The 26,234-nt window shown below is 39.9% G+C and overlaps 1 protein-coding gene across 1 annotated transcript in view; it reads left to right on the top strand.

Annotated features, from left to right (window-relative positions):
• The window catches only part of LOC137631765 (DNA damage-binding protein 2-like), an 88,189-nt gene that overhangs the window by 13,437 nt on the left and 48,518 nt on the right, over positions 1–26,234 (top strand). The window contains exons 4-6 of the mRNA XM_068363708.1: positions 3,632–3,823; positions 14,823–14,971; positions 24,832–24,984. Of these exons, the coding sequence (XP_068219809.1) occupies positions 3,632–3,823; positions 14,823–14,971; positions 24,832–24,984 (494 nt within the window). The remainder of the gene's footprint in view (positions 1–3,631; positions 3,824–14,822; positions 14,972–24,831; positions 24,985–26,234) is intronic.

Here is a 26,234-nt window from a genome sequence, read left to right as displayed (position 1 = left end):
CTCAGACAACCATACGTGATGATCTTCCACAAAGCAGTAGCTTCCCTACGCCTTCTCACCTGAAGCCTATCCAGCATCTCCTCTCTCAGAGAGGCTTTTCACAACGAGTTGCGAAAAGGATGTCTGAATACCTCCAAAGTTCCTTTACTTCAGTCTACCTGGCAAAGTGGACAGTCTTCCATGTTTGGTGTCGTGGAGGGGGTATCTCTCCCCTCGATGCCTTAATTCCTATAATATTTAAATGTTGGTACTGTTCTTAAAATATTTTATTTTTCCTTTTTCCCTTTCCTCACTAGGCTATTTTCCCTGTTGGAGGCCTTAGGCTTATAGTATCCTGCTTTTCCAACTAGGGTTGTAGCTTAGCAAGTGATAATACCGTATATACTCGTGTAATGTTCGACTTCGTGTAATGTTCGACCCCCCTATTTTGCCTTCAAAATCATGAATTCATCATATACCTCATGTAATGTTCGAGTCTTGATTTTGGCAGTAGGCTAGAGGTCTTTTATCTCCAGCATACCATAATTACCAACAAAGTAAGGGTTATGCCTAAGTGCGACAAACAAATGTATAAAACAAATCGGAACAACACCTAAATACTAACATCTGTTTACAATAACAATTGAGTATTCAGCATACATTTTCTAGCGAACACTTTAGTTGCAAACAGCCGATTATCATCACCGCCTAATGTCTACCAAGAAATATGAAAAATTTACTGCAAAATTCAAGCTTCAAGTTATTGCAGCCGCTGTCCGTTGAAACGACAAATAACGTTCAAGCCGTAAAAATGTTTGGAGTTACCAAAACTAGCGTTTGAACTTGGAAAAAAAAACAATGTGGATTCAATTAAGAAAATTTTTTTTGCGGTTTATTATTAATATCAATTAATATACCATACCAAGTAAAATAAAATGAGCCTAATTTTTTCATTAACCATATCACGTTACTGTATAACATACGCAACCCGACTGTTTGCTAGCTTCATACCTGCTGCGTTATGGTAAAGTCATTACTCGTAGCGTAAAAAAACTATTTATGATGGTTTAGGAAATAAAATCCATGCTAATAATATGCCTGGTGTTAAATGAACATGGCTAGTACTGTATATATAAGCCTAGCCTATGTTTACCTACCGGTAGGTAACCTTATATACGTGTAAGCATAGCCTATGATTACCTACCGGTAGGTAGCATAGCCTAGGGTAATGTTCGCGTAGGCCTACCGGTAGGTCAGAAATTTTTACTTTTTCAAATATATATCTCTTGTAATGTTCGACCCTTACTTTTTTAACTGAAAAATAGGCCTTCAAAAATCGAACATTACACGAGTATATACGGTAATAATAATAATAATAATAGTAATGGCGGAGTTCTTTGTTTACCTTTGGGTGGAAAATCTCCTCTTGGTCTCTGCAGTGAATGGCTATCGCTCAGCCTTAAGCATGGCCTGTAGACTGAAAGAAATCCACCTTTCCTTTTCGTTGGAATTGTCTCTCCTCATATGAAGCTATGAGATTGTTTGCCCCCATTCGGAAATTAGACCTCCTTGGGATGGTGTTCGCGTCCTTCGGTCCCTGAAGGGCCCTCCTTATGAACCAGTACGCCAGGCAACAGATCACCATCTCAATTTGAAAACGGTGTTCCTACTCGCTTTAGCTTCAGCAAAGAGAGTTAGTGAACTTCATGGTCTATCCTATGACGTTGCTCATTCAAGGGGAAGGGAGAAGGTGACACTCGGCTTTGTCCCTGAGTTTATTGCAAAAACTGAAAATCCTTTGATCATGGATCCTAGGTTCGGGGACTTCTGGATCTTGAGTCTTCTTTCTGGAGCCGATGACCCAGATCAACTGTTACAATGCCTAGTGAGGAGTTTGAGATATCTTAAATGCATTACAGAAGCTCGTCCTCGTGTGCCAATGCTTTTCGCTAGCACAGGGATGGTCATGAGTATCACAAAGAACTCTATTTCAACCTGGATTCGTAAGGTCATCGACCTTGCATTGAATCCTGATCCTCCTCATTCTCGATGACCTAGAGCTCATGAAGTCAGGGGCATAAGCACATTCCTGGCATTAAAACGCAACGTCTTTACTCTGTGACGCAGGTACTACAAGCTGGCGTCTGGAAATGTCAGACCATTTTCACCGCCCACTACCTGCAAGACGTAACTCATAGGAGGATAAATACCTTTTCCATTGGTCCTGTGGTGGCTGCATAATAGGTACATCAGAATACCTTAGGCTCCTTGTTGAACAAGTAGCAGATGGTTGAGGGCATTGGTTACCCAGGATTAGTCTATGAATGTTAAGAATGACTGGCTATTTTCTTTTCCTTCATTTTCTCCTCTCTTGGGGAACATCACCATAGGTCCTCTGCATGCTGGCCTCTCCTATATGTAGGTAATAACCATTTCCCTCATGTAACCTAGTATAGTCTTCATACTTGTACACGTCCCCAATACCCCCTGCGAGGTGGGTATTGGGAACTTTTATGTTTGAATCACATCCCTATTTTTAAACTTGGAATATTCTTACCTAGACTGTTACATTGCTAGTTCCTCACAACCTCAAAGGTTGCTCTGGTTGCTGCAGGCATATTACACAATGTTTCCTTTTAGCGAGGTGTTAAGGTTTTCCCCTGTTACAGTCTAATCTGTACCGGTTAAATCCCAGGTCAATGACCAAGCCAGAGGTTGGATTACCACCCTCCTAAAGGGTGAGTCATCCCTATTAAATAGCGTTAGGTTTGTCAGTGTTGTTACAAATGACAAATTTGAAAGTAATTTGTATTTTTCCTAACGTACAAACCTTTAGGTATTTAATCATATTGTCCCGTTATCACCTTTCCCCAATACGTCCTGCCTGCAATCAAAAGTGGTGAGATATTACCGCTGTGTGAGTGAGTGGGGTTACCCGGTTACCTCGGATACTCTGTCCACCCTCCCACTAACCAGTGGTTGCTACCTCGCAATAAAGCCTTAATGGCTAGTCTTCAAGCTCCCCCGAAAGATAATTCCTATTAAATAGCAAAGGTTTGTACATTAGGAAAAATACAAATTACATAAAAAAAATTTATTTTCTTTGTGACAGTATGTATGTTTATGATTGTTTGGTATCCTTGCTAGCCTAGTCTGTTTCTCATAAATACTCGATAGACTTGTCATTGGTTTAACTTGTCTATTGTCAAATTAAATGTTTATTAAATAGTGTAGCATCTACTAATAAATCATATGTACAGTATGTTGTCACACTGACTGCCTTAGGACATGATTCATGGTGTTTACCTCATACTAAATCTGTTGAGCATAAATTTTTGGTTGGCCAGCATAATTTCTTATTTTACAAAAGTGTTAAGTTTACTTTCTAAATGGTTTTTCATTAGTTTTAGTGTTTAATAGCTTGGGAAACATGAAAGGTTTATGTTAAGAAAACTTCTTGAAGTTATCCTAGCTTTGGTTTTTGGTGTATAACCAACAAAAAATAACTTAATATTGGTTATTTCACTGATTTTGCTTATCCGGCAATGCTTTCCCCTCCACTTGTGCTAGAATAACAAAGGTATGCTGTATTATGTTTCTCACATTTTTTATTATTGTTATTAATAGTCATAATTTTTTGTTTCTTCGACAGTCTCTTAATAAGCCACTGATGAGTGTTAACCAACGATTAAAAGTATACAAAGTCTACATGGAGTTTGACAGACGTGTGACAGTTCTTGAGTGGCACCCAAAAAGTATGAACATTGTTGCTATTGGAGCTAAAAGTGGAGATATTGTACTATGGGATTATGAAAATGAGAAAAACTTAGCATATATACATGGGGTGAGTATCATATGTAAAATTTTTTTATATTTTTTCTATTTTCTGTGCTTTTGTATGTACTTATAAAAATTATAGCACAGTTGTATCCATGTACAGTAGGGTCCCGAATTATGCGAGAATTTGGTCGATGAAAGGCCTCGTGTAATTGGAAATTCGTATATTTCGAAACACATCATGGCGGCAAACAGCAACCTACCCGTCAATTTTTTTTTCACTCCATTTCTAGCTTTCTAGCTATATATATACTGTATATACACTGTGTGTGTGTATGTATGTGTGTATGTATGTATGTATATATATATATATATATATATATATATATATATATATATATATATATATATATATATATATATATATACTGTAGCTTTTATCTTAACAATACTGTAAGAAATCCTTCTTATAGATTTTTTTTATAAAATACTGTACAAAATTTCTTTTATGGATGAATAAAACAATAAAAAGTTGTTAAAGTTTTGATAATTTTCTATGACTGTAGTATTTACTACTGTACTATGCATAGCTTACTGTTTTCAGTATTTTCCGAATGATGTAGAATTATTTCCTATAGATACAAAAAACAAAAAAGGGTTTTCAAGGTTTGATACAGTACGTATCTAGCAATAGTTAAAAATTACAGTATAGTACTGTATATCCATGATGACACTCCCACACGTAAACACGGCCACTAGGCGCAAGTGTGCAATAGGCTGCTGTACGATAATCACGCTTTTTTTGCCCTGAGCGGTCATTTCACTAATGATAATTTTTCAAAGTTAATATAATTTCTTTATGCTTATAATTCGTAATTATAGTTAAAAGTAGGGATATTAATTAAATGGTTGAGTAAAAAACACAATTAATACTATTATTTAATTTCAAATGGCTACATAATACTGAATATTCTAATGGGTTCTTTTTATCTTCAATCGTAAATCTTACGCCTGGATAAGCAACAAAAGGAAAGGGATAGGTCTCTCTCTCTCTCTCTCTCTCTCTCTCTCTCTCTCTCTCTCTCTCTCTCTCTCTCTCTCTCTCTCTCTCTCATATCATTTCCTGTAGTTTTCAAATATGTTCGTCATACATTTGTACATTATTTATCCACTTTATTCTCTCTCTCTCTCTCTCTCTCTCTCTCTCTCTCTCTCTCTCTCTCTCTCTCTCTCTCTCTCTCTCTCTCTCTCTCTCTCTCTCTCTCTCTCTCTCGGCATTTCCTTTCCCTTTATAGTTTTGTGAAATTTCGTTGTCCAGTCATTCGGTAATGAGAAGTCATTTTCGCTTTCGACATCGAAAGAAAACTTTGTTTCTTCAATATACTCATCACTGGAGGATTCAGAACTAGTGCTCTCATTATCAAACAGGTTATCATTATCAAATTCCACAACAAGAATATCATTTATTTCATCTAAAGAAATAACCTTCCTCTTTAGACCTTTCATTACAAAAGGAACAACAAATAACCACTTATGCATGAACGCCCGAGCGCACTGATAGGAAACCAGTTCAAACCAGAGTTTTGTAACATCAAGCTACCTTCAGAAAAATAGTTGCCAGACATCATATAAGTTTCTATTCACAGTCCCCATATGCTGAGAGTGTTGCCAAGTGGTGATCCTATACTTACTATACGAGTAAAGTAACATCACGAGACTGACGGCTTGTAAAAGGCAATTAAAGTCATGAACGGAATATACAGTTGAAGGCGGTACCGAGTAGATCGTGGTGAACGGTTTATCACGTGGGTGACGCTTAACAGGTTATAAAAACATTTTATATAGTTCGGTATTTTCTCTATCCATCCTCTCCCAGAAAACCTTCAAATGTGAATTATCGGAATGTGTGCAGATCTTGGCAGTGCGATAACTAGTTAGCGACTGAGAATAAAAAAAATAAAAAGCCCGATTGACGAATGACGATGCTGATGAAGAGGATATCGAATACCGATTTTTCCCTAATTGATTTTTTCTACGTTCTGTCTAATCCAATGTACAGTACATTCTTATGTAAAGGGCGAACCCCAACATTTCTTGATGCTGCTACACTTTAATTATAGATATTTTACCACCTATTTATAATCTTTATTTATAATAACATCTTTAGTAAAAGCTCTTCAATATCACTTTCAGGAGTAAATGCGTTTATGATCGACGATGAAACGTAAAAAAAAAACGTTTTCCTTTTAAGAAGGCGTTTTTTTAGGAAAAAAAAAACAACACGAAACAAAATTGCTCATATTTCATATATTTTGATTTTCTAAGGATAAATAAAACATTAATTATAACATTATTATTACATAGTACCTGGTAAGATATCTTTTGCCGCAAAAGTTAACCTATAGACAGATGTTAAAATTGGTTAGCGAGTTCGTTATGATCGGCGATGGAACGTACTAAACAAAGTAATGGGTTTGGTTGTGGTGACATGTTTGGCAGTAGCATGATATAAAATAGTCTTTATTTTGATGGTTTTTAATTTAAAGTTTAATGAATAAGGATTTTTCACCATAATCACAACGTAAGTATAAAAATTAATTAGTACAAATATGGAATATTATACATATAGGTGTTGGACAGTTAGGCTAGGCCTAGCGACAAGTTCACACAACAGATGGGCAAACCTTAACATTTTTCATCCAAAACTAGTCTTAAAATGTTTGAACAGAAATCTTTCTCTCACATTCTCCCCCCCCTTCTCAGACATCGGGGAACCATCACCCCCCCCCCAATACAATTAAGAAAACAATAGATTTCCTATGCTTCGCGGTGCTTGACTCGTGGATTTAGAATGCTCCTCGCAAATACAGGAAAATTAATTTTTAAAAACTATCGATCGCGTAATTGAGGAATCGCGTAATTAGAACACGTGTAATTCGGGACCCTACTGTACCTCTATTTTTGTGTGTAATTCAAACCAGTTACACCATAAAATTTAATATCTTTGTTTACTTATGTAAATGACAATTAATTGGGTATGCTATTATTTTTTTTTATTACTCGCTAAGCCACACCCCTAGTTGGAAAAGCAGGATTCTATTAGCCCTAGGGCTCATATGGAAAACTAGTCCAGTGTGGAAAGAATATAAGGAAATAAATAAACTATGAGAAGTAATGAATATAAACTATCTAAAGATCAGTAAAAATGTTAAGTATGCTCTGTTGTATATAAACTATGAAGAGAGAGGTAGGTCAGTCTGTTGTACAAAATATTCACTGCAAGATTGAACTTCTAAAGTTACATAGATTCAAGTGCCTGATTAGGAAAATCATTCCACAATCTGGTCACAGCTGGAATAAAACTTCAATAGTACTATATAGTGATGAGTCTTATGATGGCAAAGGTAGGGCTGTTGTAATTAACTGCATACTTAGTACTACATACAGAATGGTACAGGCTGGGAAGATCTGAATGTGAATGATGGTCAGAATTATGAAAAAATCTTATGCAATATTCATAAAGAAGTAACTGAACGATGGTGACAGAAATTGATATTTGTTCCAACACAGAGACTTCTCGAACTACTTTCTTAGGAGGTACCTGGAATCTCCTCTCAACCAACCAGAGTTTTGTGTAGTTTGTCCTACTTACGTTTTCTGTGAGGATCACCTTGGGCGGAAGGATACGTTCCCTGAGGCTAATCCCGAGTCAGGCCACATGCTAGCTTGGGTCTCGACCCTCGGTAAGTTCTCTGGTTGCGTCGTGATATCATCTCGACGCTCTCCTTATCTCAGTGCGATCATTTGTGTCCCCGACTCTTGTGTCCCGCGTGTTCCCACGTGGTCCGCTGTGCTTTCCCTTGTGCTCTCGCGTGTTCACTTGTTTTCCCTTGTGTTTTTAAAGTGTTTACTTGCCCTTGTTATCCTTTTCCGCTGCATTCCTGTGTCTTGCGGTATTGTGATAGTGTGATATGGAGCATCCCCGCCGTTGTCCTTGGCCTAGGGCTGGGAAGTCGTGTGGTGCGTTCTTGTCTAAGCCTGAGGTGGACCCGCACTCCCTTTGCTCTTCGTGCAGGGGTAGAGTTTGCTCTCCTTCGGACACGTGTCCGGAGTGTACATTCCTTGAGGTAGTGGGCTGTGAACGTAGATTGGTTCGACCAGGTGCCTGCTCTGAGGATCTGCGCTACTGCCATGTTTCTCTCAAAGGCAAGAGAGGTACTTATACCCCTAATGTCATGTAGAAATTTAGTAGACTGCAAGTTTTGTCTATCTCAAAAGTAAATTTGCAATCAAGAATCACCTAAGATTTTAAAGGAGTTGTATATAGTGAAAGAAACTATCAATGCAGAGATTTGGATGTTGATGAGGTACTGACCTTGACATACTTACAATCATACTTTGATTTTGTTAGGACTCAACTTCATGCATCATAATTTGAACCGGACTAATGTTAGCTAGATCTCTATTAAGGGATTCAGCAACCCCAGATCTACATTTAGATGAAATTGAGACAAAAAAAGTAGCATCATCTTCATATGCAATAAGTTTGTTTTCTAGGCCAGACCACATATTATGAGTATGTAGTAGGAAATGTAATTAGCCTAGAACACTACCCTGAGAAAAACCAGATATCACATTCCTATGTGGCACCCTATCAGTACCAGCCGAACTCGGTTGAGCCCCTCGTCAGGCTGGGAGGAACGTTGAGAGGAAAGGTCCCCGTTTTTTCGTTTGTTTGATGTCAGCTACCCCCCAAAATTGGGGAAGTGCCTTGGTATATGTATGTATGTGTATACTTAATAAATATGGTGTCTGTCAAAAATTACTCTGCCATTTCTAACCTAAAATAATCAATAATATTGCTAAGAAAAGACCCACCTACTCGCAACTGTTTGAGTTTGAAGACAATGGTCTCATGATTAACACAGTCAAAGGCAGCAGTAGAATCAAGGCCAATAATACTAACATCTTGATCACAATCAAGGGATTTCTGTAAGATGGGCATCTCATGCTCCAAGGCCTTTGTTAAAGCCAAATTGTAAACTAGGGAGCATACAATTACCTTCAGCATACGTTTGTTCCAACACAAATACTTACCTCGAACTACTTTCTTAGGAGTTACCTGTAATCTCCTCTCTACCGACCAGAGTTTTGTGTAGTATACCTTACGCCCGTTTTCTATGGAGGGCTAACCCGGGAGTAAGAGAACGTGCCCCGAGAGTAGTCCTGAGCTAGGTCGGCGTCAGCTTGGGTCCCGTTAGCCAGTAAGTTCTCTGGTCGCGTCGTGATACCATTACGCCTCTCTCGTCTCTTATGACCCTTTGTGTCCGACTTGTGTGTCCCGCGTGGTTACCGCGTGGTATCTCTGTGCTTATCCCTTGTGTTCTTGCGTGTTCACTACCCTTCCTTGTGCTTCCCAAGTGTATTCCTTGTTGATTCCCTTCGTTCCTGTGCCTTGTGGTTGTGTGCGATGAAGCAGATCCGCCGTTGTCCTGGGCCTAGAGCCGGAAAGTCGTGTGGAGCGTTCCTTTCCAAGCCCGAAGTAGATCCTCACTCCCTTTGCTCTTCCTGTAGGGGCAGAATGTGCACGCCATCGGATACGTGCATTGAGTGTGTTAGCTGGAGTGAGATTAAGTGGGTGCGTTACGGCACTAAGAAGAAGTCATCGAAACGTTCGCCCAGGAAATCTAGCATCTCTTCGCCGTTACCGTCACCCAGTGGACGGTCCGACGGGGCTTCTGTCTCGCCTTCCCCTACCCAGAGTAAGGGACGAGGTAAGTCCGTTGCAGGGAAAGAGCCGAGGGCCCTTTCCCAGGAGTCTAATGTGTGTGAAGTGGGGGTTGCTGGGTCTTCTCAGGCTAGTGGGGAGCCTGGTAGTGCTGTGTCTGGGGGTTCTGGAGACTCTGCCCTTGTGCTTGGGGGGCACGTTTCCTTCGACGACCCCTTGTGGTGTAGTAATGTTGTGCCTGTTTCTTCGCCCGCTTCGTGGGCCTGTGTTTCAGGTTCTTCAGCGGCTGGTGACGCCCAGGGTAAGATGGACTCCACGGTAAGTAAGCCCTTCGGGTGGAGGCTCCCTAAAACGCCAGGTAGGTCCCCAATGCGGATGGAAGAGGGCCTGGATACCTGGTTCCCTAGTGTAGTGCGCCCAACCTCTTTTCCAGCTCCTCTGACGACGGTTCCAGAATCCTTCCTACAACCCTCGACCTCTGGTACGCAGCAGGTCGCGAAGCCCTCCGTAGCCCCCTCTCCTGCCCGTCGTTCGGGTGGTACAGTTTCGTCCGGCTCTTCAGATGGTGGGTCTTCGTTCTCTTCAGAAGAGGAAGCGAGGAGGAGACATCGGCGACGGAGGGAGCGGTCCAGGAGCAGGCGTTCCCGCTCAAGATCCCGTTCGAGGTTCAGTAGAAAACGGTCCCGGTCTCCACGGAGGAAGTACAGGAGGAGTAGGTCCCCCGATGGTGATTGGGTCTTCGTTCCCCGTAAGACTGAGTTGCAGCGTTCCCCTGACCGGCAGTCCAGGGATTTCTCGCCGCGAAGGCCATCCTCCAGACGCAGATATGACCCTCGCTGAGAGAAATGCGAGAAGGCCGCTTCAGGCAGGCGTAAGACCGCGAAGCTTCCGGTTCACCCCGCCCAGCGGGGGGAACCGTGCTTCCGTACGGGCAGCCTGGCCGAATCAGCATAGCTGGTTCGGCCCTCGGACTTGAAGGAACGGTTCCCTCCGTCGGGTCAGCCCACGGGATCCGCATCCTCGTCCCCCAGAGAGAATACACGAACGGTAGTCCTCGGCGGCACGGCGATGCCAGTTCTGACCCCCGAACCTGGTGCGGAGGTTCCCGCCGGGGCGGACCGGTACCACTGCAGGGGAGTGCTTGTTGTTCCAGAACCGAAGCGCCCGGTGGGAGTGCCCGGTGACCCGGCTCCTCGGGATCAGGCGGAAGGTACTGCTGACGGTAGAGAAGGTTCCCCGACCGAGGACTCGGCGTATCGGAAGGTTATAAGCCTGATTCGAAGGCATCATCGGATTGAGGAACCGGTCCCAACCGACGAGGACTACTGGAGGTCCAGCCTGACCCTCTTAATGCAGGCACCCGTCCAACAGAAAACCTCCCTACTAGGGAGCATACAATTACCTTCAGCATACGTATTTAGACATTTTCCCAGAATGAATTAAAAAACTTTGGATGATATGGGGTTTAAGGAAATTGGCCTGTAATCTGTAAGGCTAGAGCTGTCACAAACACATTTACCTAAGAGAGAAACATTACCAATATTCCAATAAGTGCAAAAAGAACCTTTTTCTTGCTAATTTGCAGAAAATAACACTGTTAATTTTGTCTTATTTTAATATTTCGATGAGTTTCTCTTGATGTAGTCATTCAGTATCAACATGAAAAAGTGTTTGTTTCTACACAAAATACAAATCCTACATTCTTTACATAGGGAGAAGATAACAGCGCAAGCTGGCGTACTGATATAAAAACTTACAAGGTGTCAAGAATCGACTGGTTGTTATCAGTGGAAGCAGGGAGAGGCACCCCCCCTCACTCATGATTTCTTCATTTTGATTTCAGCCGGGGTTGGAGACAGATGTCTCCATCCATGTACAGTTAGTCATCAACTTACGACCTATTCAATTTACGTCTGTTCGACTGCTACCAATTTTTTCACTGTGATGACGGACGTCACAAGTATGTTGGAAATAAAACACTAATAGGTCAAATACTTTCATGGAAATAATCTATTATCTTGTACAGTATAGAAATTAACTGTTTTATCTTTCCAAGTTAATATTTTATTTTATTGATATTATACAGTATCCATTTTCAGTAAAAAATACTCAAAAAAAAAAAAAAGTATGTCATACTCAGCAATCTTAAAACATGGTGCAATTTTTGAAGTTTGTCTCTTGCCCATTAATCCTACAACCAAGTAATGATATTTATCACATCTGCTAAAGTGGGTTGGAAAATTAAAAGATAATGATAAAAGTATCTTTAGATATGTTATAATCATTGCATAAACACATATAGAGTCAATAACCAAACTAATAAAAAGTTTTTTAGTTTGTATATTAATCATCCTACAATTTTTTCTACTTCCACAGTAGTTTTGGAAGGATTGACTTAACATGTATTATGATCAGTTTAATCATATAATGGAATCGTGTGTTTAAGCAAAATAAAAATAAGAATTAATTTTAGTTTTACAGTAAGTAGAATTGTTCGCTTTCGTTCAACTATGACTGTTTACAAATTCTGCCAAGAGATGACGATTGCTTAGGTGGTATGTTTACATTTTCCCAAATTGTAAATATTGTTAAAAGTCACAAATTTTTTTTATTCATAAACTTTTTTAAACAGAAATATAGCTTATTTTATAATCTAAAAACATAAATATCTTAGCAATAATGGTTTCTTTTAAAGAAACTTTAATAAAACAACATTCTCTCTCTCTCTCTCTCTCTCTCTCTCTCTCTCTCTCTCTCTCTCTCTCTCTCTCTCTCTCTCGTTCGTGTGTGTGTGTGCCAGGATGATCTTGGTATTATTATCAGCAAGGATTTGAAGTTCACTAAAAAGAGCATAATAACTGAAAAGAAAGCACATAAAGAGACAATTCAAATACAGAAACAAAGACACTGTACTACAGCTGTACACATCACTAGTAAGACCCCATCTAGAATATAAAGTCCAATTCGGGGCTCCAAGTATTCAGGAGGATATAGATAGACTGGAAGCTGTACAAGCTTGGGCCACCAAACTAGTTCCAACACTATGGCAATTTGGATATAGACGGAGGATGGAATGTTTGACCTTATTTGATCTACAAACTTGACGATTAAGGGGACAGTTAATAGAGGCATTCAGAATTCTTAAAGAAATAACAAATATAGATTACAATCTATTCACACTTAGCACAAATCAGTCCAGAGATAGTGGATACAAATTAAAAAGATACAACACCCCTTAGTGTGACAATTTCTTTACATACAAAATAGAAAATACTTGGAATAGACTTCCAGCAGATGTAATAAACAGTAACACGGTAAACGAGTTCACATGAAAGCTTTGTTTCTTTGTAAAGTCTCTATTGAATTCTCACTCACGGAGCCACAATAAATAATTTCCTAAGCTTTATAATCAAGCACCACAGAGCTAAAAATTATGAATTATCATGCATCGGCAACATGAATGAAACTCTGGTTGTGCGATTCAACTCAACAGTACAAGTAAATAAAATATGAGATAAGTATTTCAAATAAAACTATTGAAATTAGTATGCTAGTTGGAAAATGATAAATCAAGTAATAATTTTTTCTTTTAGGAAATATGAAATATCTTTCAGTAGCATGCCTTAATGATAAGGGAGTTATTTAATCCAATATTTAAGGTTGACGGCAGACTACGCAGGGATGATCAACTTATTTGAAAAAGTGTGAATGTAAATAGTGCATAAGATTATAATCCTCTTATGTTTTTATTTATCAATACAATACTGACATGTGAATGTTACATGCATCATTATTGGATACAGTTAGATGAGATACTACCGCTAGAGAGTTATGGGGTCCTTTGACTGGCCAGACAGTACTGCATTGGATTCTTATCTCTGGTTACGGTTCATTTTCCCTTTGCCTACACATACACCGAATAGACTGGCATATTCTTTACATATTCCCCTCTGTCCTCACACTTGACAACACCAAGATTACCAAATAATTCTTCACCCAAGGGGATACTGCACTATCATTGGTCAGTGGCCACTTTCCTCAAGATAAGGGTAGAAGAGACTTTAGCTATGGTAAGCAGCTCTTCTAGGAGAAAGACACTCCAAAATCAAACCATTTTCTCTAGTCTTGTGTAGTGCCATAGCCTCTGTACCATGTTCTTCCACTGTTTTGGGTTAGAGTTCTCTTGCTTGTGGGTACACTTGGGCACCCTATTCTATCTTATTTCTCTTCCTCTTGTTTTGTTAAAGTTTTTATAGGTTATATAGGAGATATTTATTTTAATGTTGTTACTGTTCCAAAATATTTAATTTTTCCTTGTTTCATCCTGCTTTTCCAACTAGGGTTGTAGCTTAGTAAGTAATGATAATAAAAATGAAATGAAACACCAGTTTGCTAGAAATCTAGTTGATTTCAAATATAGCTGTAAATTATTTACCACAGTTAATGGATATGTATACAGTGTATAGCAAGAGCTAGGACTAGCTGGGTTGAGATATTTAAATAGCGCGAAGCACTCCCAATGTAAAGGAGCGCAGGCTATTTGAAATTATTGTGCAGCTTGAAATTTATCACAAAGATGAGAATCTTTATTTAATAGGTATTGCATTGTTCTTGGCCGCGTAAAACTGAAACCGCAAAGAAAAAACCCGCAATAAAGGAAACTTTACTGTCGTGAGTTTTTTAAATGTTTTTAAAACGTTTAGAGCTGCCAATTTTTCTGCCGATCCACTGCTTCCTCATGTGCAAGCTCATGGCATTGATGATATTGATCATAGCCAGGATGCCAACAACAAAGAAAAGTCACAGTTGCAGGGTATCAATATCAATCTTTTGGAAAATAAACCGCCACCAAGACGATCAGAGAGAATCCGTAATAGGCGACAAAATATCCTGTTACCCAGCGACTAGCTATTTTAACATGAAGAGTGTTCACTTATTAGAAAACTGCCATTTCCTTTTAATCTGGTATTTTAGCTCTAACTACTACTTTAGTTTAATTACTTTATCTTGTAATTGTCATTTGATTTTAGTTTACCTTAGAATTGTTGTGAAACTTTTATATTCTTCAGCTGAAGAGGTACTTTGTAAAAAGTGTTGGAAGTTCCTGCATTTTTTAAATATAACACATATATAACTGGATTTTTAATACCCAAAACTAATCGGATTATTGATTTCACTCAGGATTTATGTATAAATAATGGTACAATTCTGAGTTCTATGCAAATAAAAGGGGTATTTGGGCTATGTAGTCTTCATTTACTGGTTTCATGAAATTTATTTTATGTTCCACAAATTTTGTCCATATTTTTTTGTTTAATGTTGTGTTTGGCTATTTCAGACTGGTGCCAATGGTTCAATTCAGGCCATGAAATTTGACTCTACTTCGTCCAACTTAGCGTACACAGCATCTGTGAATGGAACAGTAGCTTGTCATGATTTTAGTGGTATAGCAGAGGAACAAATATTTTTGAATACGTGGGATTTGAAGTGAGTATTTTCTTTAGAATGTTATGAAATTAATTTGCTCTGTGGTATAAATAACTCCACATACTCTGCTGGTCTACAGTATATTTTTATTTGTGAAAATGGTATCCCTGGATATAAGATCATATGGCGAGCTATTTTTTACCCAGACTCCTATTGTATGATATTTTTTGTAATAGGTGCTTGTCTCAGTGTTTGTTTAAAAAGAAAAAGTATGAAAATGTTAATTTCATTATGGCCAGAACTTGTCCATATCTTCTAATGATGAGAACATCATAGCATTACAAAGGAGAAGTGAGACTGAAGCATTGTGATTTGTGAGAAGTTTCCTTCAGCATAATCCAAGCATACAAAGATTATATTTAGCTTGCCACACTACAATTTTATTATATTATAGTATCTTTGTATTCTTATTAAAAATAGTTGGCTTTTTAAGTAACTTCCAAAACAATACTTACTAAGCTATCATAGTGTTTTAAAGAGTACAGTATTAGACTTAAAATCTGTGCTTGATGGCTGGATAAGTGACACCCAATTTCCATGGATACAAAACTTTTATGAATATTGTATATGTTAGATGTCTGTTTAAACAAAATGTAGCACTGGGAGGCCACAGAGAGAATAATTATAATCTGCTATGAAACAGATTAAAATAGTATTGATTCTATACATCCGACTTGTAAAGTCTTTCCTTCTGAGAGAAGTTGAGAAAGACTGAGGAAGGTGGTAAGCCCCTTCTTTCTTCTAGATTTACTATCATCTCATCAGATGCTCTCTGTGTTGAGGACACATCGCTCGCTTGCGACAACAACGTCATAACTCAAAAAAATGTATTTTTGAGTTATCCATATAGACATATTCATCTTCAAATGCTGATTTTTTTGGCAAAAGTGTGATAATTGTAGCTAAAAAATTGATCGCTAGAGGCGCTAAATGTTCTAACGACATACATTAATATGAGACTGTTTTAATTGATTAAAATGGCTCTCCTGAAAAATAGCTATTTTTGAGTTATGACAACGACGTCGCAAACGAGCGACATGTCCTTGCAGAGTTTGATCCTGTCATGAAAAACCATCTGGACTATATCTGTCAAAATCCAAGGTCCCCTTCATATTTGTGTGCGAAAGCCCAATATGAATTCATCTAAATTATTGCATCTACTGTTAAAAACACTTTACTGAATGACATCCAAAGAACTAAATATTACAATATAATGCTCAATTTAAATCTAAATGCTGCGCATATGGGGCCAATTTCAAGGATCATAAAGATATGTAGAGACAAAATATGAAGAAAAAACAGTTTTTGTGGAAGAATTTTCTTGGGATTTATTCAAGTACACCTAAAGGATGCATCAGGTATTGTAAATGTAATGATGCAGCAGCAGGAAAAAGATAATGATAATGTCTCACCCACATACACATGATTTGGTTGTTTGCTTGGTTGTAGATGTCCTCATGACACTTGAATCTACACAATTATTGCTCTGGTATCAGTCTTGGGAGTCCACGCACTATATTAACCCTCAAAAATATGGTTATGACAAAGGAAAAACCTTTTTTGGAGAGGAGTTGTGTGGTCTCCACCCTAGTTTCATGTAGTGTTTGATATGCTGTGGTGGGTTTAAAAGAGACTGAATCTGCTGGCCATTATTGAAGAGAACTGCAAAAAGAAAAATGTGCATTAGAGGAAAAATGGACTGCATGGCAATATACAACATATCAGCCAAACTTACTAATGCACATGTGTTAGACACACCATCCCCCCGTACCTTCCAACAAATACAAATTGTACAAGTATCAACACTTGCACAATATATTATTACACTAAAACTTTGATTTCTGTGTACCTATCCGATTTAGGTTTGTAGGATCGACCTCGACCCTTGGTAGATTCAGATAAGTTAGAAGCACAAGAGCTAGGCTGGAATCCGTTTTGACTCAACTTTGGCTGGTAGACTACTGGCCTGCTACAGTTCAATCACCCCAAAATCCATAACGGATGATGAGTTTTAAATATTTAACTTAGCCGGTGAATATATAATAGCTGCAACTCTGTTGCTCGACAGACACATACAGTAAAAAACTCGCCAGCGATCGCTATACAGGTTGCGGGTGTGCCCACCAGCGCCAACTGTCGGCCAGATACCACTCTCGTTGTAAACAAAGACTCAATTTCTTCTCTGTCGACGTGTCGACAAGACGTACTTTTACTCGCTGTAGAACCTGGAGTTTTCTCAACATATTTGGTGAAGTACTTCATTTTGGTTTGAGCTTTCGCAGTGCAGGTGTTTTATCTTCATCTTAAATCTTGAACTCGTTTTTGGATAGATTTAATTTTTGATGACAAAGAGAGTATGGACTTTCTTTGACTTTTAAATGGCCGACCCTTCCCTTAGACGGAAGTGTGTTTAGGCTTTTAGCAATTATCTTATCACGTTATAAATTAATTATAGATTTTCCTCTATATATTTTATATCTCACCGCCTTTATTAGGCCTCTTCGATTAACTTTCCATTTATAATAAAAAAAAAAAAAAAAAATTAATGATTTGTTTATATGCGACCTTTCCTGAGAGTAGGCGGTCCTAACTTGGAAACCGAAGTTAAACAACGTTGAGCCCTTTCAATCGTAAATAGCTTTTAAAGAGCTAATGATTTAAAACTTTTTAAATGAATATTTTTTAATAAATATTTTATGAAAGATTTTCTTTGAATAGTCTTCGTACTGTTTTCAAAGATGAACTAACGTTTAGTTTATTTATGCTACGCAGTTTGCGCTCTATCGTTACGATAGAGAGAGAGAGTATCACGGTTTCACTTTGCAGAAAGAGTAAATCGATTCTGACGTTTTGTTCATTCTTCTTTCAAAGCTTAAATGTTTTAAATTCTATTTTAAAGGAACTTTTTAATTGAAAAACCTTTCAGTTTTTTCCTTTGGTCAAATGACATGTTTTTTTGACGAAACGTAATTGGGCTCTTCTCTTAGGTGCGAAATCAAGAGAGAGAGAGAGAGAGAGATAGAGACGGAGGGAGAGAGAGGAGAGAAAACGTTCCGTTCAAGCGGGTAACGTTGTTCTCGAGTTACTCTCGTCCCTAGTCTCTGTACGGGGAGAAAGGTTAAAACGTTTTTAGTTTTATTCTCGTCCCCAGGCAATGTACGGTGAGAGATTGAAAACGTAGTTTTGAATGAACTAGTGTTTAGTCTCTTCCCCTGCCACTGATTTTTTTTATCTTAAAAGATGTTTACTGTTTTTTTGCTGGTATTAATGTGCTTGCATTATACGTCTGATTTCGCATTTACAGTACTACCTTTAGATGAGGGTAGAATTGCGTGCTTCAGGTAGAAATCAGTTAAAGTTTCGATTTCAGTGAAATAAGTGCAAAACAGAAAATCGTAGTGATAAAGTGATATTGCGCAAAGTGTTACAGTGTTGCGTAACCGAGGGTTCGTCTGTTCGTGCCTGTCGTTCACCTAGTCCGGGACCTCTTGCAAGCTCCCAAGCCCAGGGGAGAAGTAATGTCGTACGACTTATGGGTTCGAGAGGCCTTGATCAGCGAACAGACGTTCCCTCTATGGTATCGGGTGTATCTTACCAAGATCTCCCCTACCATAAGGCGAGAGAGACAATTTTCTCCTCGTCATCCGAAGGCTTTTCCCATAAGAAACCTGAAACAAGGTTTCGAGGCCCTTAAGCAAAAGTCAGTCCTTTCAGGACAGGTCCAGCGTCCTGGTTGTAGCCATTAGGACAGCTCTGACCCTATGCAGTCATCGGAAAACTGCTCGCCGCCTAACAAAAGCGTAACACAGACTCCGAGAGTCTTTTTGTTGGCAAGGTTTTGCGGTCACAGACGTTACCCTCGTCTCTTACCGCAACCATTTCCGTTGATCCTAAATGGGTTGTACGGCAAGACATGCAGAATAAGCTTGCCTCCCTTATGGAAGACTATTCTGCCGATTAGTCCGTTGAGCCTAGCCGTTTATCTCATCGAGATCCTGGCTTTCAGCCAACCTAACGTTCCTTTGTGCGTCCTGGTGACGTTGGCGTAGCTAAGTCACGTCAGTCAGGTTGTTTAGAACCACACTCGATGCGGTCTCGTGTGGATTTTCAGCCACATTTGGACGTTAGGCCACTTGCTGATGCTCCTGTTGACGTTCAGGACGTTCGCTAACAATCGGAGTTGACTTGTTTTGACGCTGTGCGTCAACCTCCGCATTCTAGAGTTGTTTTGACTGCTCAATCTAGGCGGTCAAAGCAGTCTCGAGTGGACGCTGTGCGTCCTCACGCACCTGTTGTTGTTGACAGTTCACAGACTGTCAAGCAGTTACATGACGTTGCGTCCTGGTCTCTCGCACCTGTTGTTGTTGACAGTTCACAGACTGTTAAGCAGTTACATGACGTTGCGTCCTGGTCCGCTACTAATGCACCAGTGCGTGTGGACTCTGCTTGTAAAGCATTGCCACCACGGTAGGTCTCTCCCTTGCTTGAGACTCAGCTATTATCGGACAAGGTTCCTTTAGATGAGGAAGTTGCTGTTCCCCCTCCTACTGATATTCCCTTGAGGACTCTGTCAGACGGAGAGGAGCCTAAAGCTGCTTAGCCCTCTATGGACTTTAAATAAATCATGCTGATTTTTAAGGATCTTTGTCCGGATCTTTTTGTAACTGCTGCTCCTCGTTCGCCTAAACGTCAGAGCTTACACTAGGCCTAGCTACTTCGAAGCCGTTGTTTTATAAGCTAGTGCTCTCTCGCTCTCCTAGAGAGCTTTACGTTTGCTAGGCGACTGGTTTATCACCAGGAGGAGTTTGGGGGATAAAGCCTTTGCTTTCCCTTCTTTTAAACTGGCTTATAGAGCGAGAGTCTGATATGACACGAGAGAAGTTCTCGGCTTGGGAGTTCCTGCCTCTGCCCAGATAGACTTCTCAAATCTCGTAGACTCTCTCTGGCGCCTGGCCAGGAGACGCTCCAAGATTTTACAGGTCAACTTCACAGCTGTTTTCGAGCCTTTGAAGTTTTGCTGTACAATTATGTCATGCATAAACAAGGTTTTCAGGGATGGCTCCAATGATCTGACAGCCACGTTCTCTGCAGGGACAAGTCCCTCAGGGATGGCTCCATGATTTGGCAACCATGTTCACTGCAGGAGTACGTAAGAGGCAAGTGCGCTCAATGTGTTCATTGTCAAGACAAACTTCGCGATGAAGTCTACCAGGTTGTCTTGACAGCATTTATGGAAGGCGACTGGATGGTCTCTCTCGACCTTCAGGAGGCATACTTCCACATTCCTATACACCCGGATTCCCAACCGTTTCTGAGGTTTGTTTACAGGAATGTGGGGTACCAGTTTCGAGCTATCGGAGATCAGAGCCTCCCTGTACTTGGACGACTGGCTTCTCAGAGCCTCTTCCAGTCATCGCTGTCTGAAGGATCTCAATTGGACTCTAGATCTGGCCAAGGAATTGGGACTCCTAGTCAATTTGGAAAAGTCACAGCTGGTCCCATCCCAAACTATTCTGTATTTAGGGATGGAGATTCACAGTCAAGTTTTTCGGGCTTTTCCGTCGGCCCCCAGAATAGATCAAGCCCTGCTCTCCATCCAGAAGATGCTGAAGAAAGAACGCTGCTCAGTCAGGCTGTGGATGAGTCTGGTAGGGACGCTGTCATCCCTGGAGCAATTTGTCTCGCTAGGAAGGCTACTCCTCCGTCCTCTTCAATTCCATCTGGCTTTTCACTGGAAAAAGGACAAGACGCTAGAGGCGGTCTCGATCCCGATTTCCGAAAAGATAAAGTCTTGTCTGACTTGGTGGAAGGACAATATCAGCCTACGAGAGGGTCTTCCCCTGGCAGTTCAGATACCCAACCACGTTCTCTTCTCGGACGCATCGGACTTGGGCTGGGGCGCGACGCTGGACGGTCGGGAATGCTCAGGTCTGTGGAACTCGAGTCAGAGGAGCATGCATATCAACAGCAAGGAGCTTTTGGCGGTTCATCTGGCCTTGATAAGCTTCGAGAATCTCCTTCGAGGCAAGGTGGTGGAGATAAACTCGGACAACACCACGGCCTTGGCGTACATTTCCAAACAGGGAGGTACCCACTCACTGACTTTGTACGAGATCGCAAGGGACCTGCTCATCTGATCAAAAGATCGAGGCATCTCCCTAGTAACGAGGTTCATCCAGGGCGACTTGAACGTCCTAGCAGATTGTCTCAGTCGGAAAGGTCAAGTAATTCCAATCGAATGGACCCTCCACAAGGATGTGTGCAAGAGACTTTGGGCGACTTGGGGTCAACCCACCATAGATCTCTTTGCAACCTCGCTGACCAAGAGGCTTCCAATCTATTGCTCTCCAGTCCCAGACCCAGCAGCAATACATATAGATGCCTTCCTCCTAGATTGGTCACATCTAGATCTTTACGCATTCCCACCATTCAAGATTGTCAACAAGGTACTGCAGAAATTCGCCTCTCACGAAGGGACAAGGTTGACGTTAGTTGCTCCCCTCTGGCCCGCGAGAGAATGGTTCACCGAGGTACTTCGATGGCTAGTAGACGTTCCCAGAAGTCTTCCTCTAAGAGTAGACCTTCTACGTCAACCACACGTAAAGAAGGTACACCAAAGCCTCCACGCTCTTCGTCTGACTGCCTTCAGACTATCGAAAGACTCAAGAGCTAGAGGCTTTTCGAAGTAGGCAGCCAGTGCGATTGCTAGAGCAAGGAGAGCGTCTACCATTAGAGTCTACCAATCGAAGTGGGAAGTCTTCTGAGACTGGTGCAAGTCAGTTTCCGTATCCTCGACCAGTACCTCTGTAGCCCAAATAGCTGATTTTCTCTTATACCTGAGAAAAGTACGATCCCTTTCAGCTCCTACTATCAAGGGCTACAGAAGCATGTTGGCCTCGGTCTTCCGGCATAGAGGCTTAGATCTTTCCAACAATAAAGATCTGCAAGACCTCCTTAAGTCTTTCGAGACCTCTAAGGAGCGTCGTTTGGCTACTCCTGGGTGGAATTTAGACGTGGTCCTAAGATTCCTCATGTCAGACAGGTTTGAGCCTTTGCAGTCAGCCTCTCTGAAAGATCTCACTCTTAAGACTCTTTTCCTGGTATGCTTAGCCTCGGCTAAAAGAGTCAGTGAGCTTCATGCCTTCAGCAAGAACATCGGGTTTTCGTCAGAAAAAGCTACTTGTTCTCTGCAACTTGGTTTCCTAGCCAAAAATGAGCTACCTTCTCGTCCTTGGCCTAAATCTTTCGATATTCCTAGATTATCGGAGATCGTAGGCAATGAACTAGAAAGAGTCTTATGCCCTGTTAGAGCTCTTAAGTTCTATTTAGCTCGTACTAAACCTTTACGAGGCCAATCTGAAGCGTTATGGTGTTCGGTTAAGAAACCATCCTTGCCTATGTCTAAGAATGCTTTGTCATGTTTTATCAGATTGTTAATACGAGAAGCTCATTCACACTTGAGTGAGGAAGACCGATCTTTGCTTAAGGTTAAGACGCACGAGGTTAGAGCTGTAGCAACTTCCGTGGCCTTTAAGCAAAATAGATCTCTGCAAAGTATCATGGACGCAACCTATTGGAGAAGCAAGTCAGTGTTCGCGTCATTTTACTTGAAAGATGTCCAGTCTCTTTACGAGAACTGCTACACACTGGGACCATTCGTAGCAGCGAGTGCAGTAGTGGGTGAGGGCTCAACCACTACAATTCCCTAATTCCATATCCTTTTAATCTGTCTCTTGAAATATTTTAATGTTTTTATGGGTTGTCCGGAAGGCTAAGAAGCCTTTCGCATCCTGGTTGATTTGGCGGGTGGTCAAAGTCATTTCTTGAGAGCGCCCAGATTAGGGGTTTGATGAGGTCCTGTTGTATGGGTTGCAGCCCTTGATACTTCAGCTCCTGGGGGTCTGTCAGTATCCTAAGAGGATCGCTGGGCTCCGTAAGGAAGACGTACTTACAAGGCAGAGTAATCGTCTAAGTCGACTTCCTTACCAGGTACCTATTTATTTTGGTTTTGTTATATTGATAACTGCCAAAATGAAATAAAAAAACTCTTAGCTTATACGATGTAAACATATTTAACTCTGGTCTCTACCCACCTCCTTGGGTGTGAATCAGCTATTATATATTCACCGGCTAAGTTAAATATTTAAAAATGATATTTTAATTATAAAATAAATTTTTGAATATACTTACCCGGTGAATATATAAATTAAACGACCCTCCCTTCCTCCCCAATAGAGACGCAGTGGGATGAGAAGAAATTGAGTCTTTGTTTACATCGAGAGTGGTATCTGGCCGGCAGTTGGCGCTGGTGGGCACACCCGCAACCTGTATAGCGATCGCTGGCGAGTTTTTTACTGTATGTGTCTGTCGAGCAACAGAGTTGCAGCTATTATATATTCACCGGGTAAGTATATTCAAAAATTTATTTTATAATTAAAATATCATTTTTACTCAAAAAACATGTTTTTTTTATGTATACACAGGATCGAGCTTAACCCATCGCATCTTTCCAAAGTTAAAGCAATAAACAATGCCAGGTATAATTATGTTGCCTGCCACATTACCTCAAAGAACTAAGGTACTAAGGTCAGCAGGCTGTCCAGCGTGAATGTGGGTGCCTGTTTAGCACTTCTGCAAGAATAGGTCCTTTTGAGAATTTTTAGGGGTATTTTTTTTTCTTCAAAAAGCCAAGACTCACCACCGTTAAACTCCTGCTTTGGATGGTATTTGCCCTTTTTTTTTTCTGACATATTTGATCTTTCTTGAAATATGGCTGCTACCTCTTCATCTGTCGGTGTCATTTTGATGTAATTTTGATATTTTTCAAATTCTAATTTTATACCTTTTGGGCTTAATTTAGTTCTATTTCTTTACCAGAACTTAAACTAATGCTACTGAAGAAATCTTGCAGATCTGAGGCTTTTTATCATAACACCTCAGTGTCAATTGGCAATAAGGGGGTAGTTAATTAGTACATAATCCCCTCTCTTGGTCATCTTTTTGAGAAAAATTCAATGCCTTTTCCACTAACTTTGTCCCATCTCACTTACATTAGCAGTGGAGGAGCCATGTCAATGCTTGATCAGATCTCTTTTTCTTCTGCAAATCTAATCAAAGTTTGTTTTTTCTTGTTTTCATATCTGGGTTCAACTTCAGCAAAAGACCTTTACTCTCAATTTAATAATTTGTGCATTTTGTACCTGGAACTACCCCTGGCAAGACCTTTTGTCCTTAGGGGCCACACCCACATAACCTGAATGACATTTAAAGGCCATAGTTTCACAATAGTTAACCTGAATGACATTTAAAGGCCATAGTTTCACAATAGTGCACAATCCCATGGTAAACTTCCTTTATTATATAGATATGGACAATGCTATCTTACACACTCATGATAGAAGATGTCAAAAGACTGAGCACAGTTCTCCCGATGTTGGTCACAATAGATGAGTTGGTATAGGTGTGCATCAAGGAACATATTCAACTAGCTGTAGAGTAGATAAGCATATGGATGTGATGACTCCTACTTTGAAATTGTGTACCAGTGACTTTTTCTACTCTGGAAAAAACTTATTAGATGCAACCTTTCTTGAGGTAACTTTAGGATTTGGATATGTTGAAACTGATTTATAGCTAGTATTTTATATATAAACGTGATAAATATCTCATAGGTATGTTTTAAAGATATTTAATTACAAAAAAATAATCCACCATAAGAGAAGGAACTGTGGCTTTCAGTGAATTTATGGTGTGTATGCACCATACTTTATGAAAGGTTATGGATATTATTTGTGATTGGAATTTTGTTTAATGTTTCCTTTTTAAGAAATATTAGAATTAAATATTTACTTTTCTTCCAGCCATTGGTATACATCGTTAGATTTACTTGATAAGCATACCTTCATGGTGGGAGATAACAAAGGGGTTGCTACCATATTAACAACTGATGGAAAAGAGATTTGGAAAGGGAAGCTGCATAAGCAAAAAATTACCCATTTGGAATGTTGTCCCAGGTAAGAATTTTACATTTATGTTTGCTTGACTAATCTTGCAAGTTTTAGGGATTCCTTAACCCTTCTACCCTCAATGGACGTACTGGTACCTTAACCCCCATGGACGTACCGGTACGTTGTTGCAAAAAGCTGCCATTTGCATTTTTTCCATATTTTTTATAATTGTATGAGAAACTTCAGGCATTTTCCAAAATAATGAGACCAACCTGACCTCTCTATGACAAAAATTGAGGCTGGCAGAGCGATCTAAAAAAAAAAAAAAATTGTGAAACGTGCTTGAAAATGGAAAACGCCTGGGGGTTAAGGGTGGGAAAGTTCCAAATAGCATTGGGGGTAAAAGAGTTAATATTGATAAAAGACTTGTTTATGATTTGTTCAGTAAATACAGATCCAGTTTAAGTAATCTGACCCTGTATATGTTGATACAAAACAAGAATTGTTTGTTTATACGTAGATATTTTGTGTTTTAAACTGTAAGTCACTGGATTTAATTAGTATCCTATTATGGAAGGTCAAGTACTAAACACAAACCTGGGATTGCATGTTTGGTAAATTGTAAATATTAGTTTTTCAATATTAATCTTACCCGATGATCATGTAGCTGTCAACTCTGTTGCCCGACAGAAATCTACGGTCGGGATACGCCAGCGATCGCTATACAGGTGGGGGTGTACACAACAGCGCCATCTGTGAGTAGGTACTCAAGTACTTCTTGTCAACAAGAACTCAATTTTTCCTCTGTCGTGCCTCCGGCAAGACCTACTAATACGCCGTCCCTAACTGGATTTGTTTTCACAACTTTTTGGTGAAGTACACTATTCCAGTTTTGAGCTTTCGCTATGCAGGGGTTTTATCTTCATTTCAAAACTTGAACTCGTTTTGGATAGATTTTATTATGGTGACGAAGAGAGTATGGACTCTCTTTCACTTTTAAATGGCCGACCCTTCCCTTAGACGGAAGTGTTGGTGTCGAAGAGAGTATAGACTCTCTTTCACTTTTTATGACCCACCCTTCCCTTAGACGGAAGTGTGTTTAGGTTTTTGGTAATTTTGCTTAACAAAGTTATAGATTTATTTTATATCTCTCCGCCATTTATAGGCCTCTTCGATTAACTTTCCATTTATTATAAACTTATAAAAATTAATTTTTATGTTTGTTTATATGCGACCTTTCCTAATAGTAGGCGGTCCTTACTTGGAACCGAAGTTAATTAACATTGAGCCCGTCATATCGTTTTTCCTGTTAAGAA

This window comes from Palaemon carinicauda, chromosome 40 (genome assembly GCF_036898095.1).
Source record: "Palaemon carinicauda isolate YSFRI2023 chromosome 40, ASM3689809v2, whole genome shotgun sequence".
NCBI lineage: Eukaryota > Metazoa > Arthropoda > Malacostraca > Decapoda > Palaemonidae > Palaemon > Palaemon carinicauda.
Note: the sequence above shows the minus strand (reverse complement) of the source record. Positions and strands in the feature narration are given on the sequence as shown.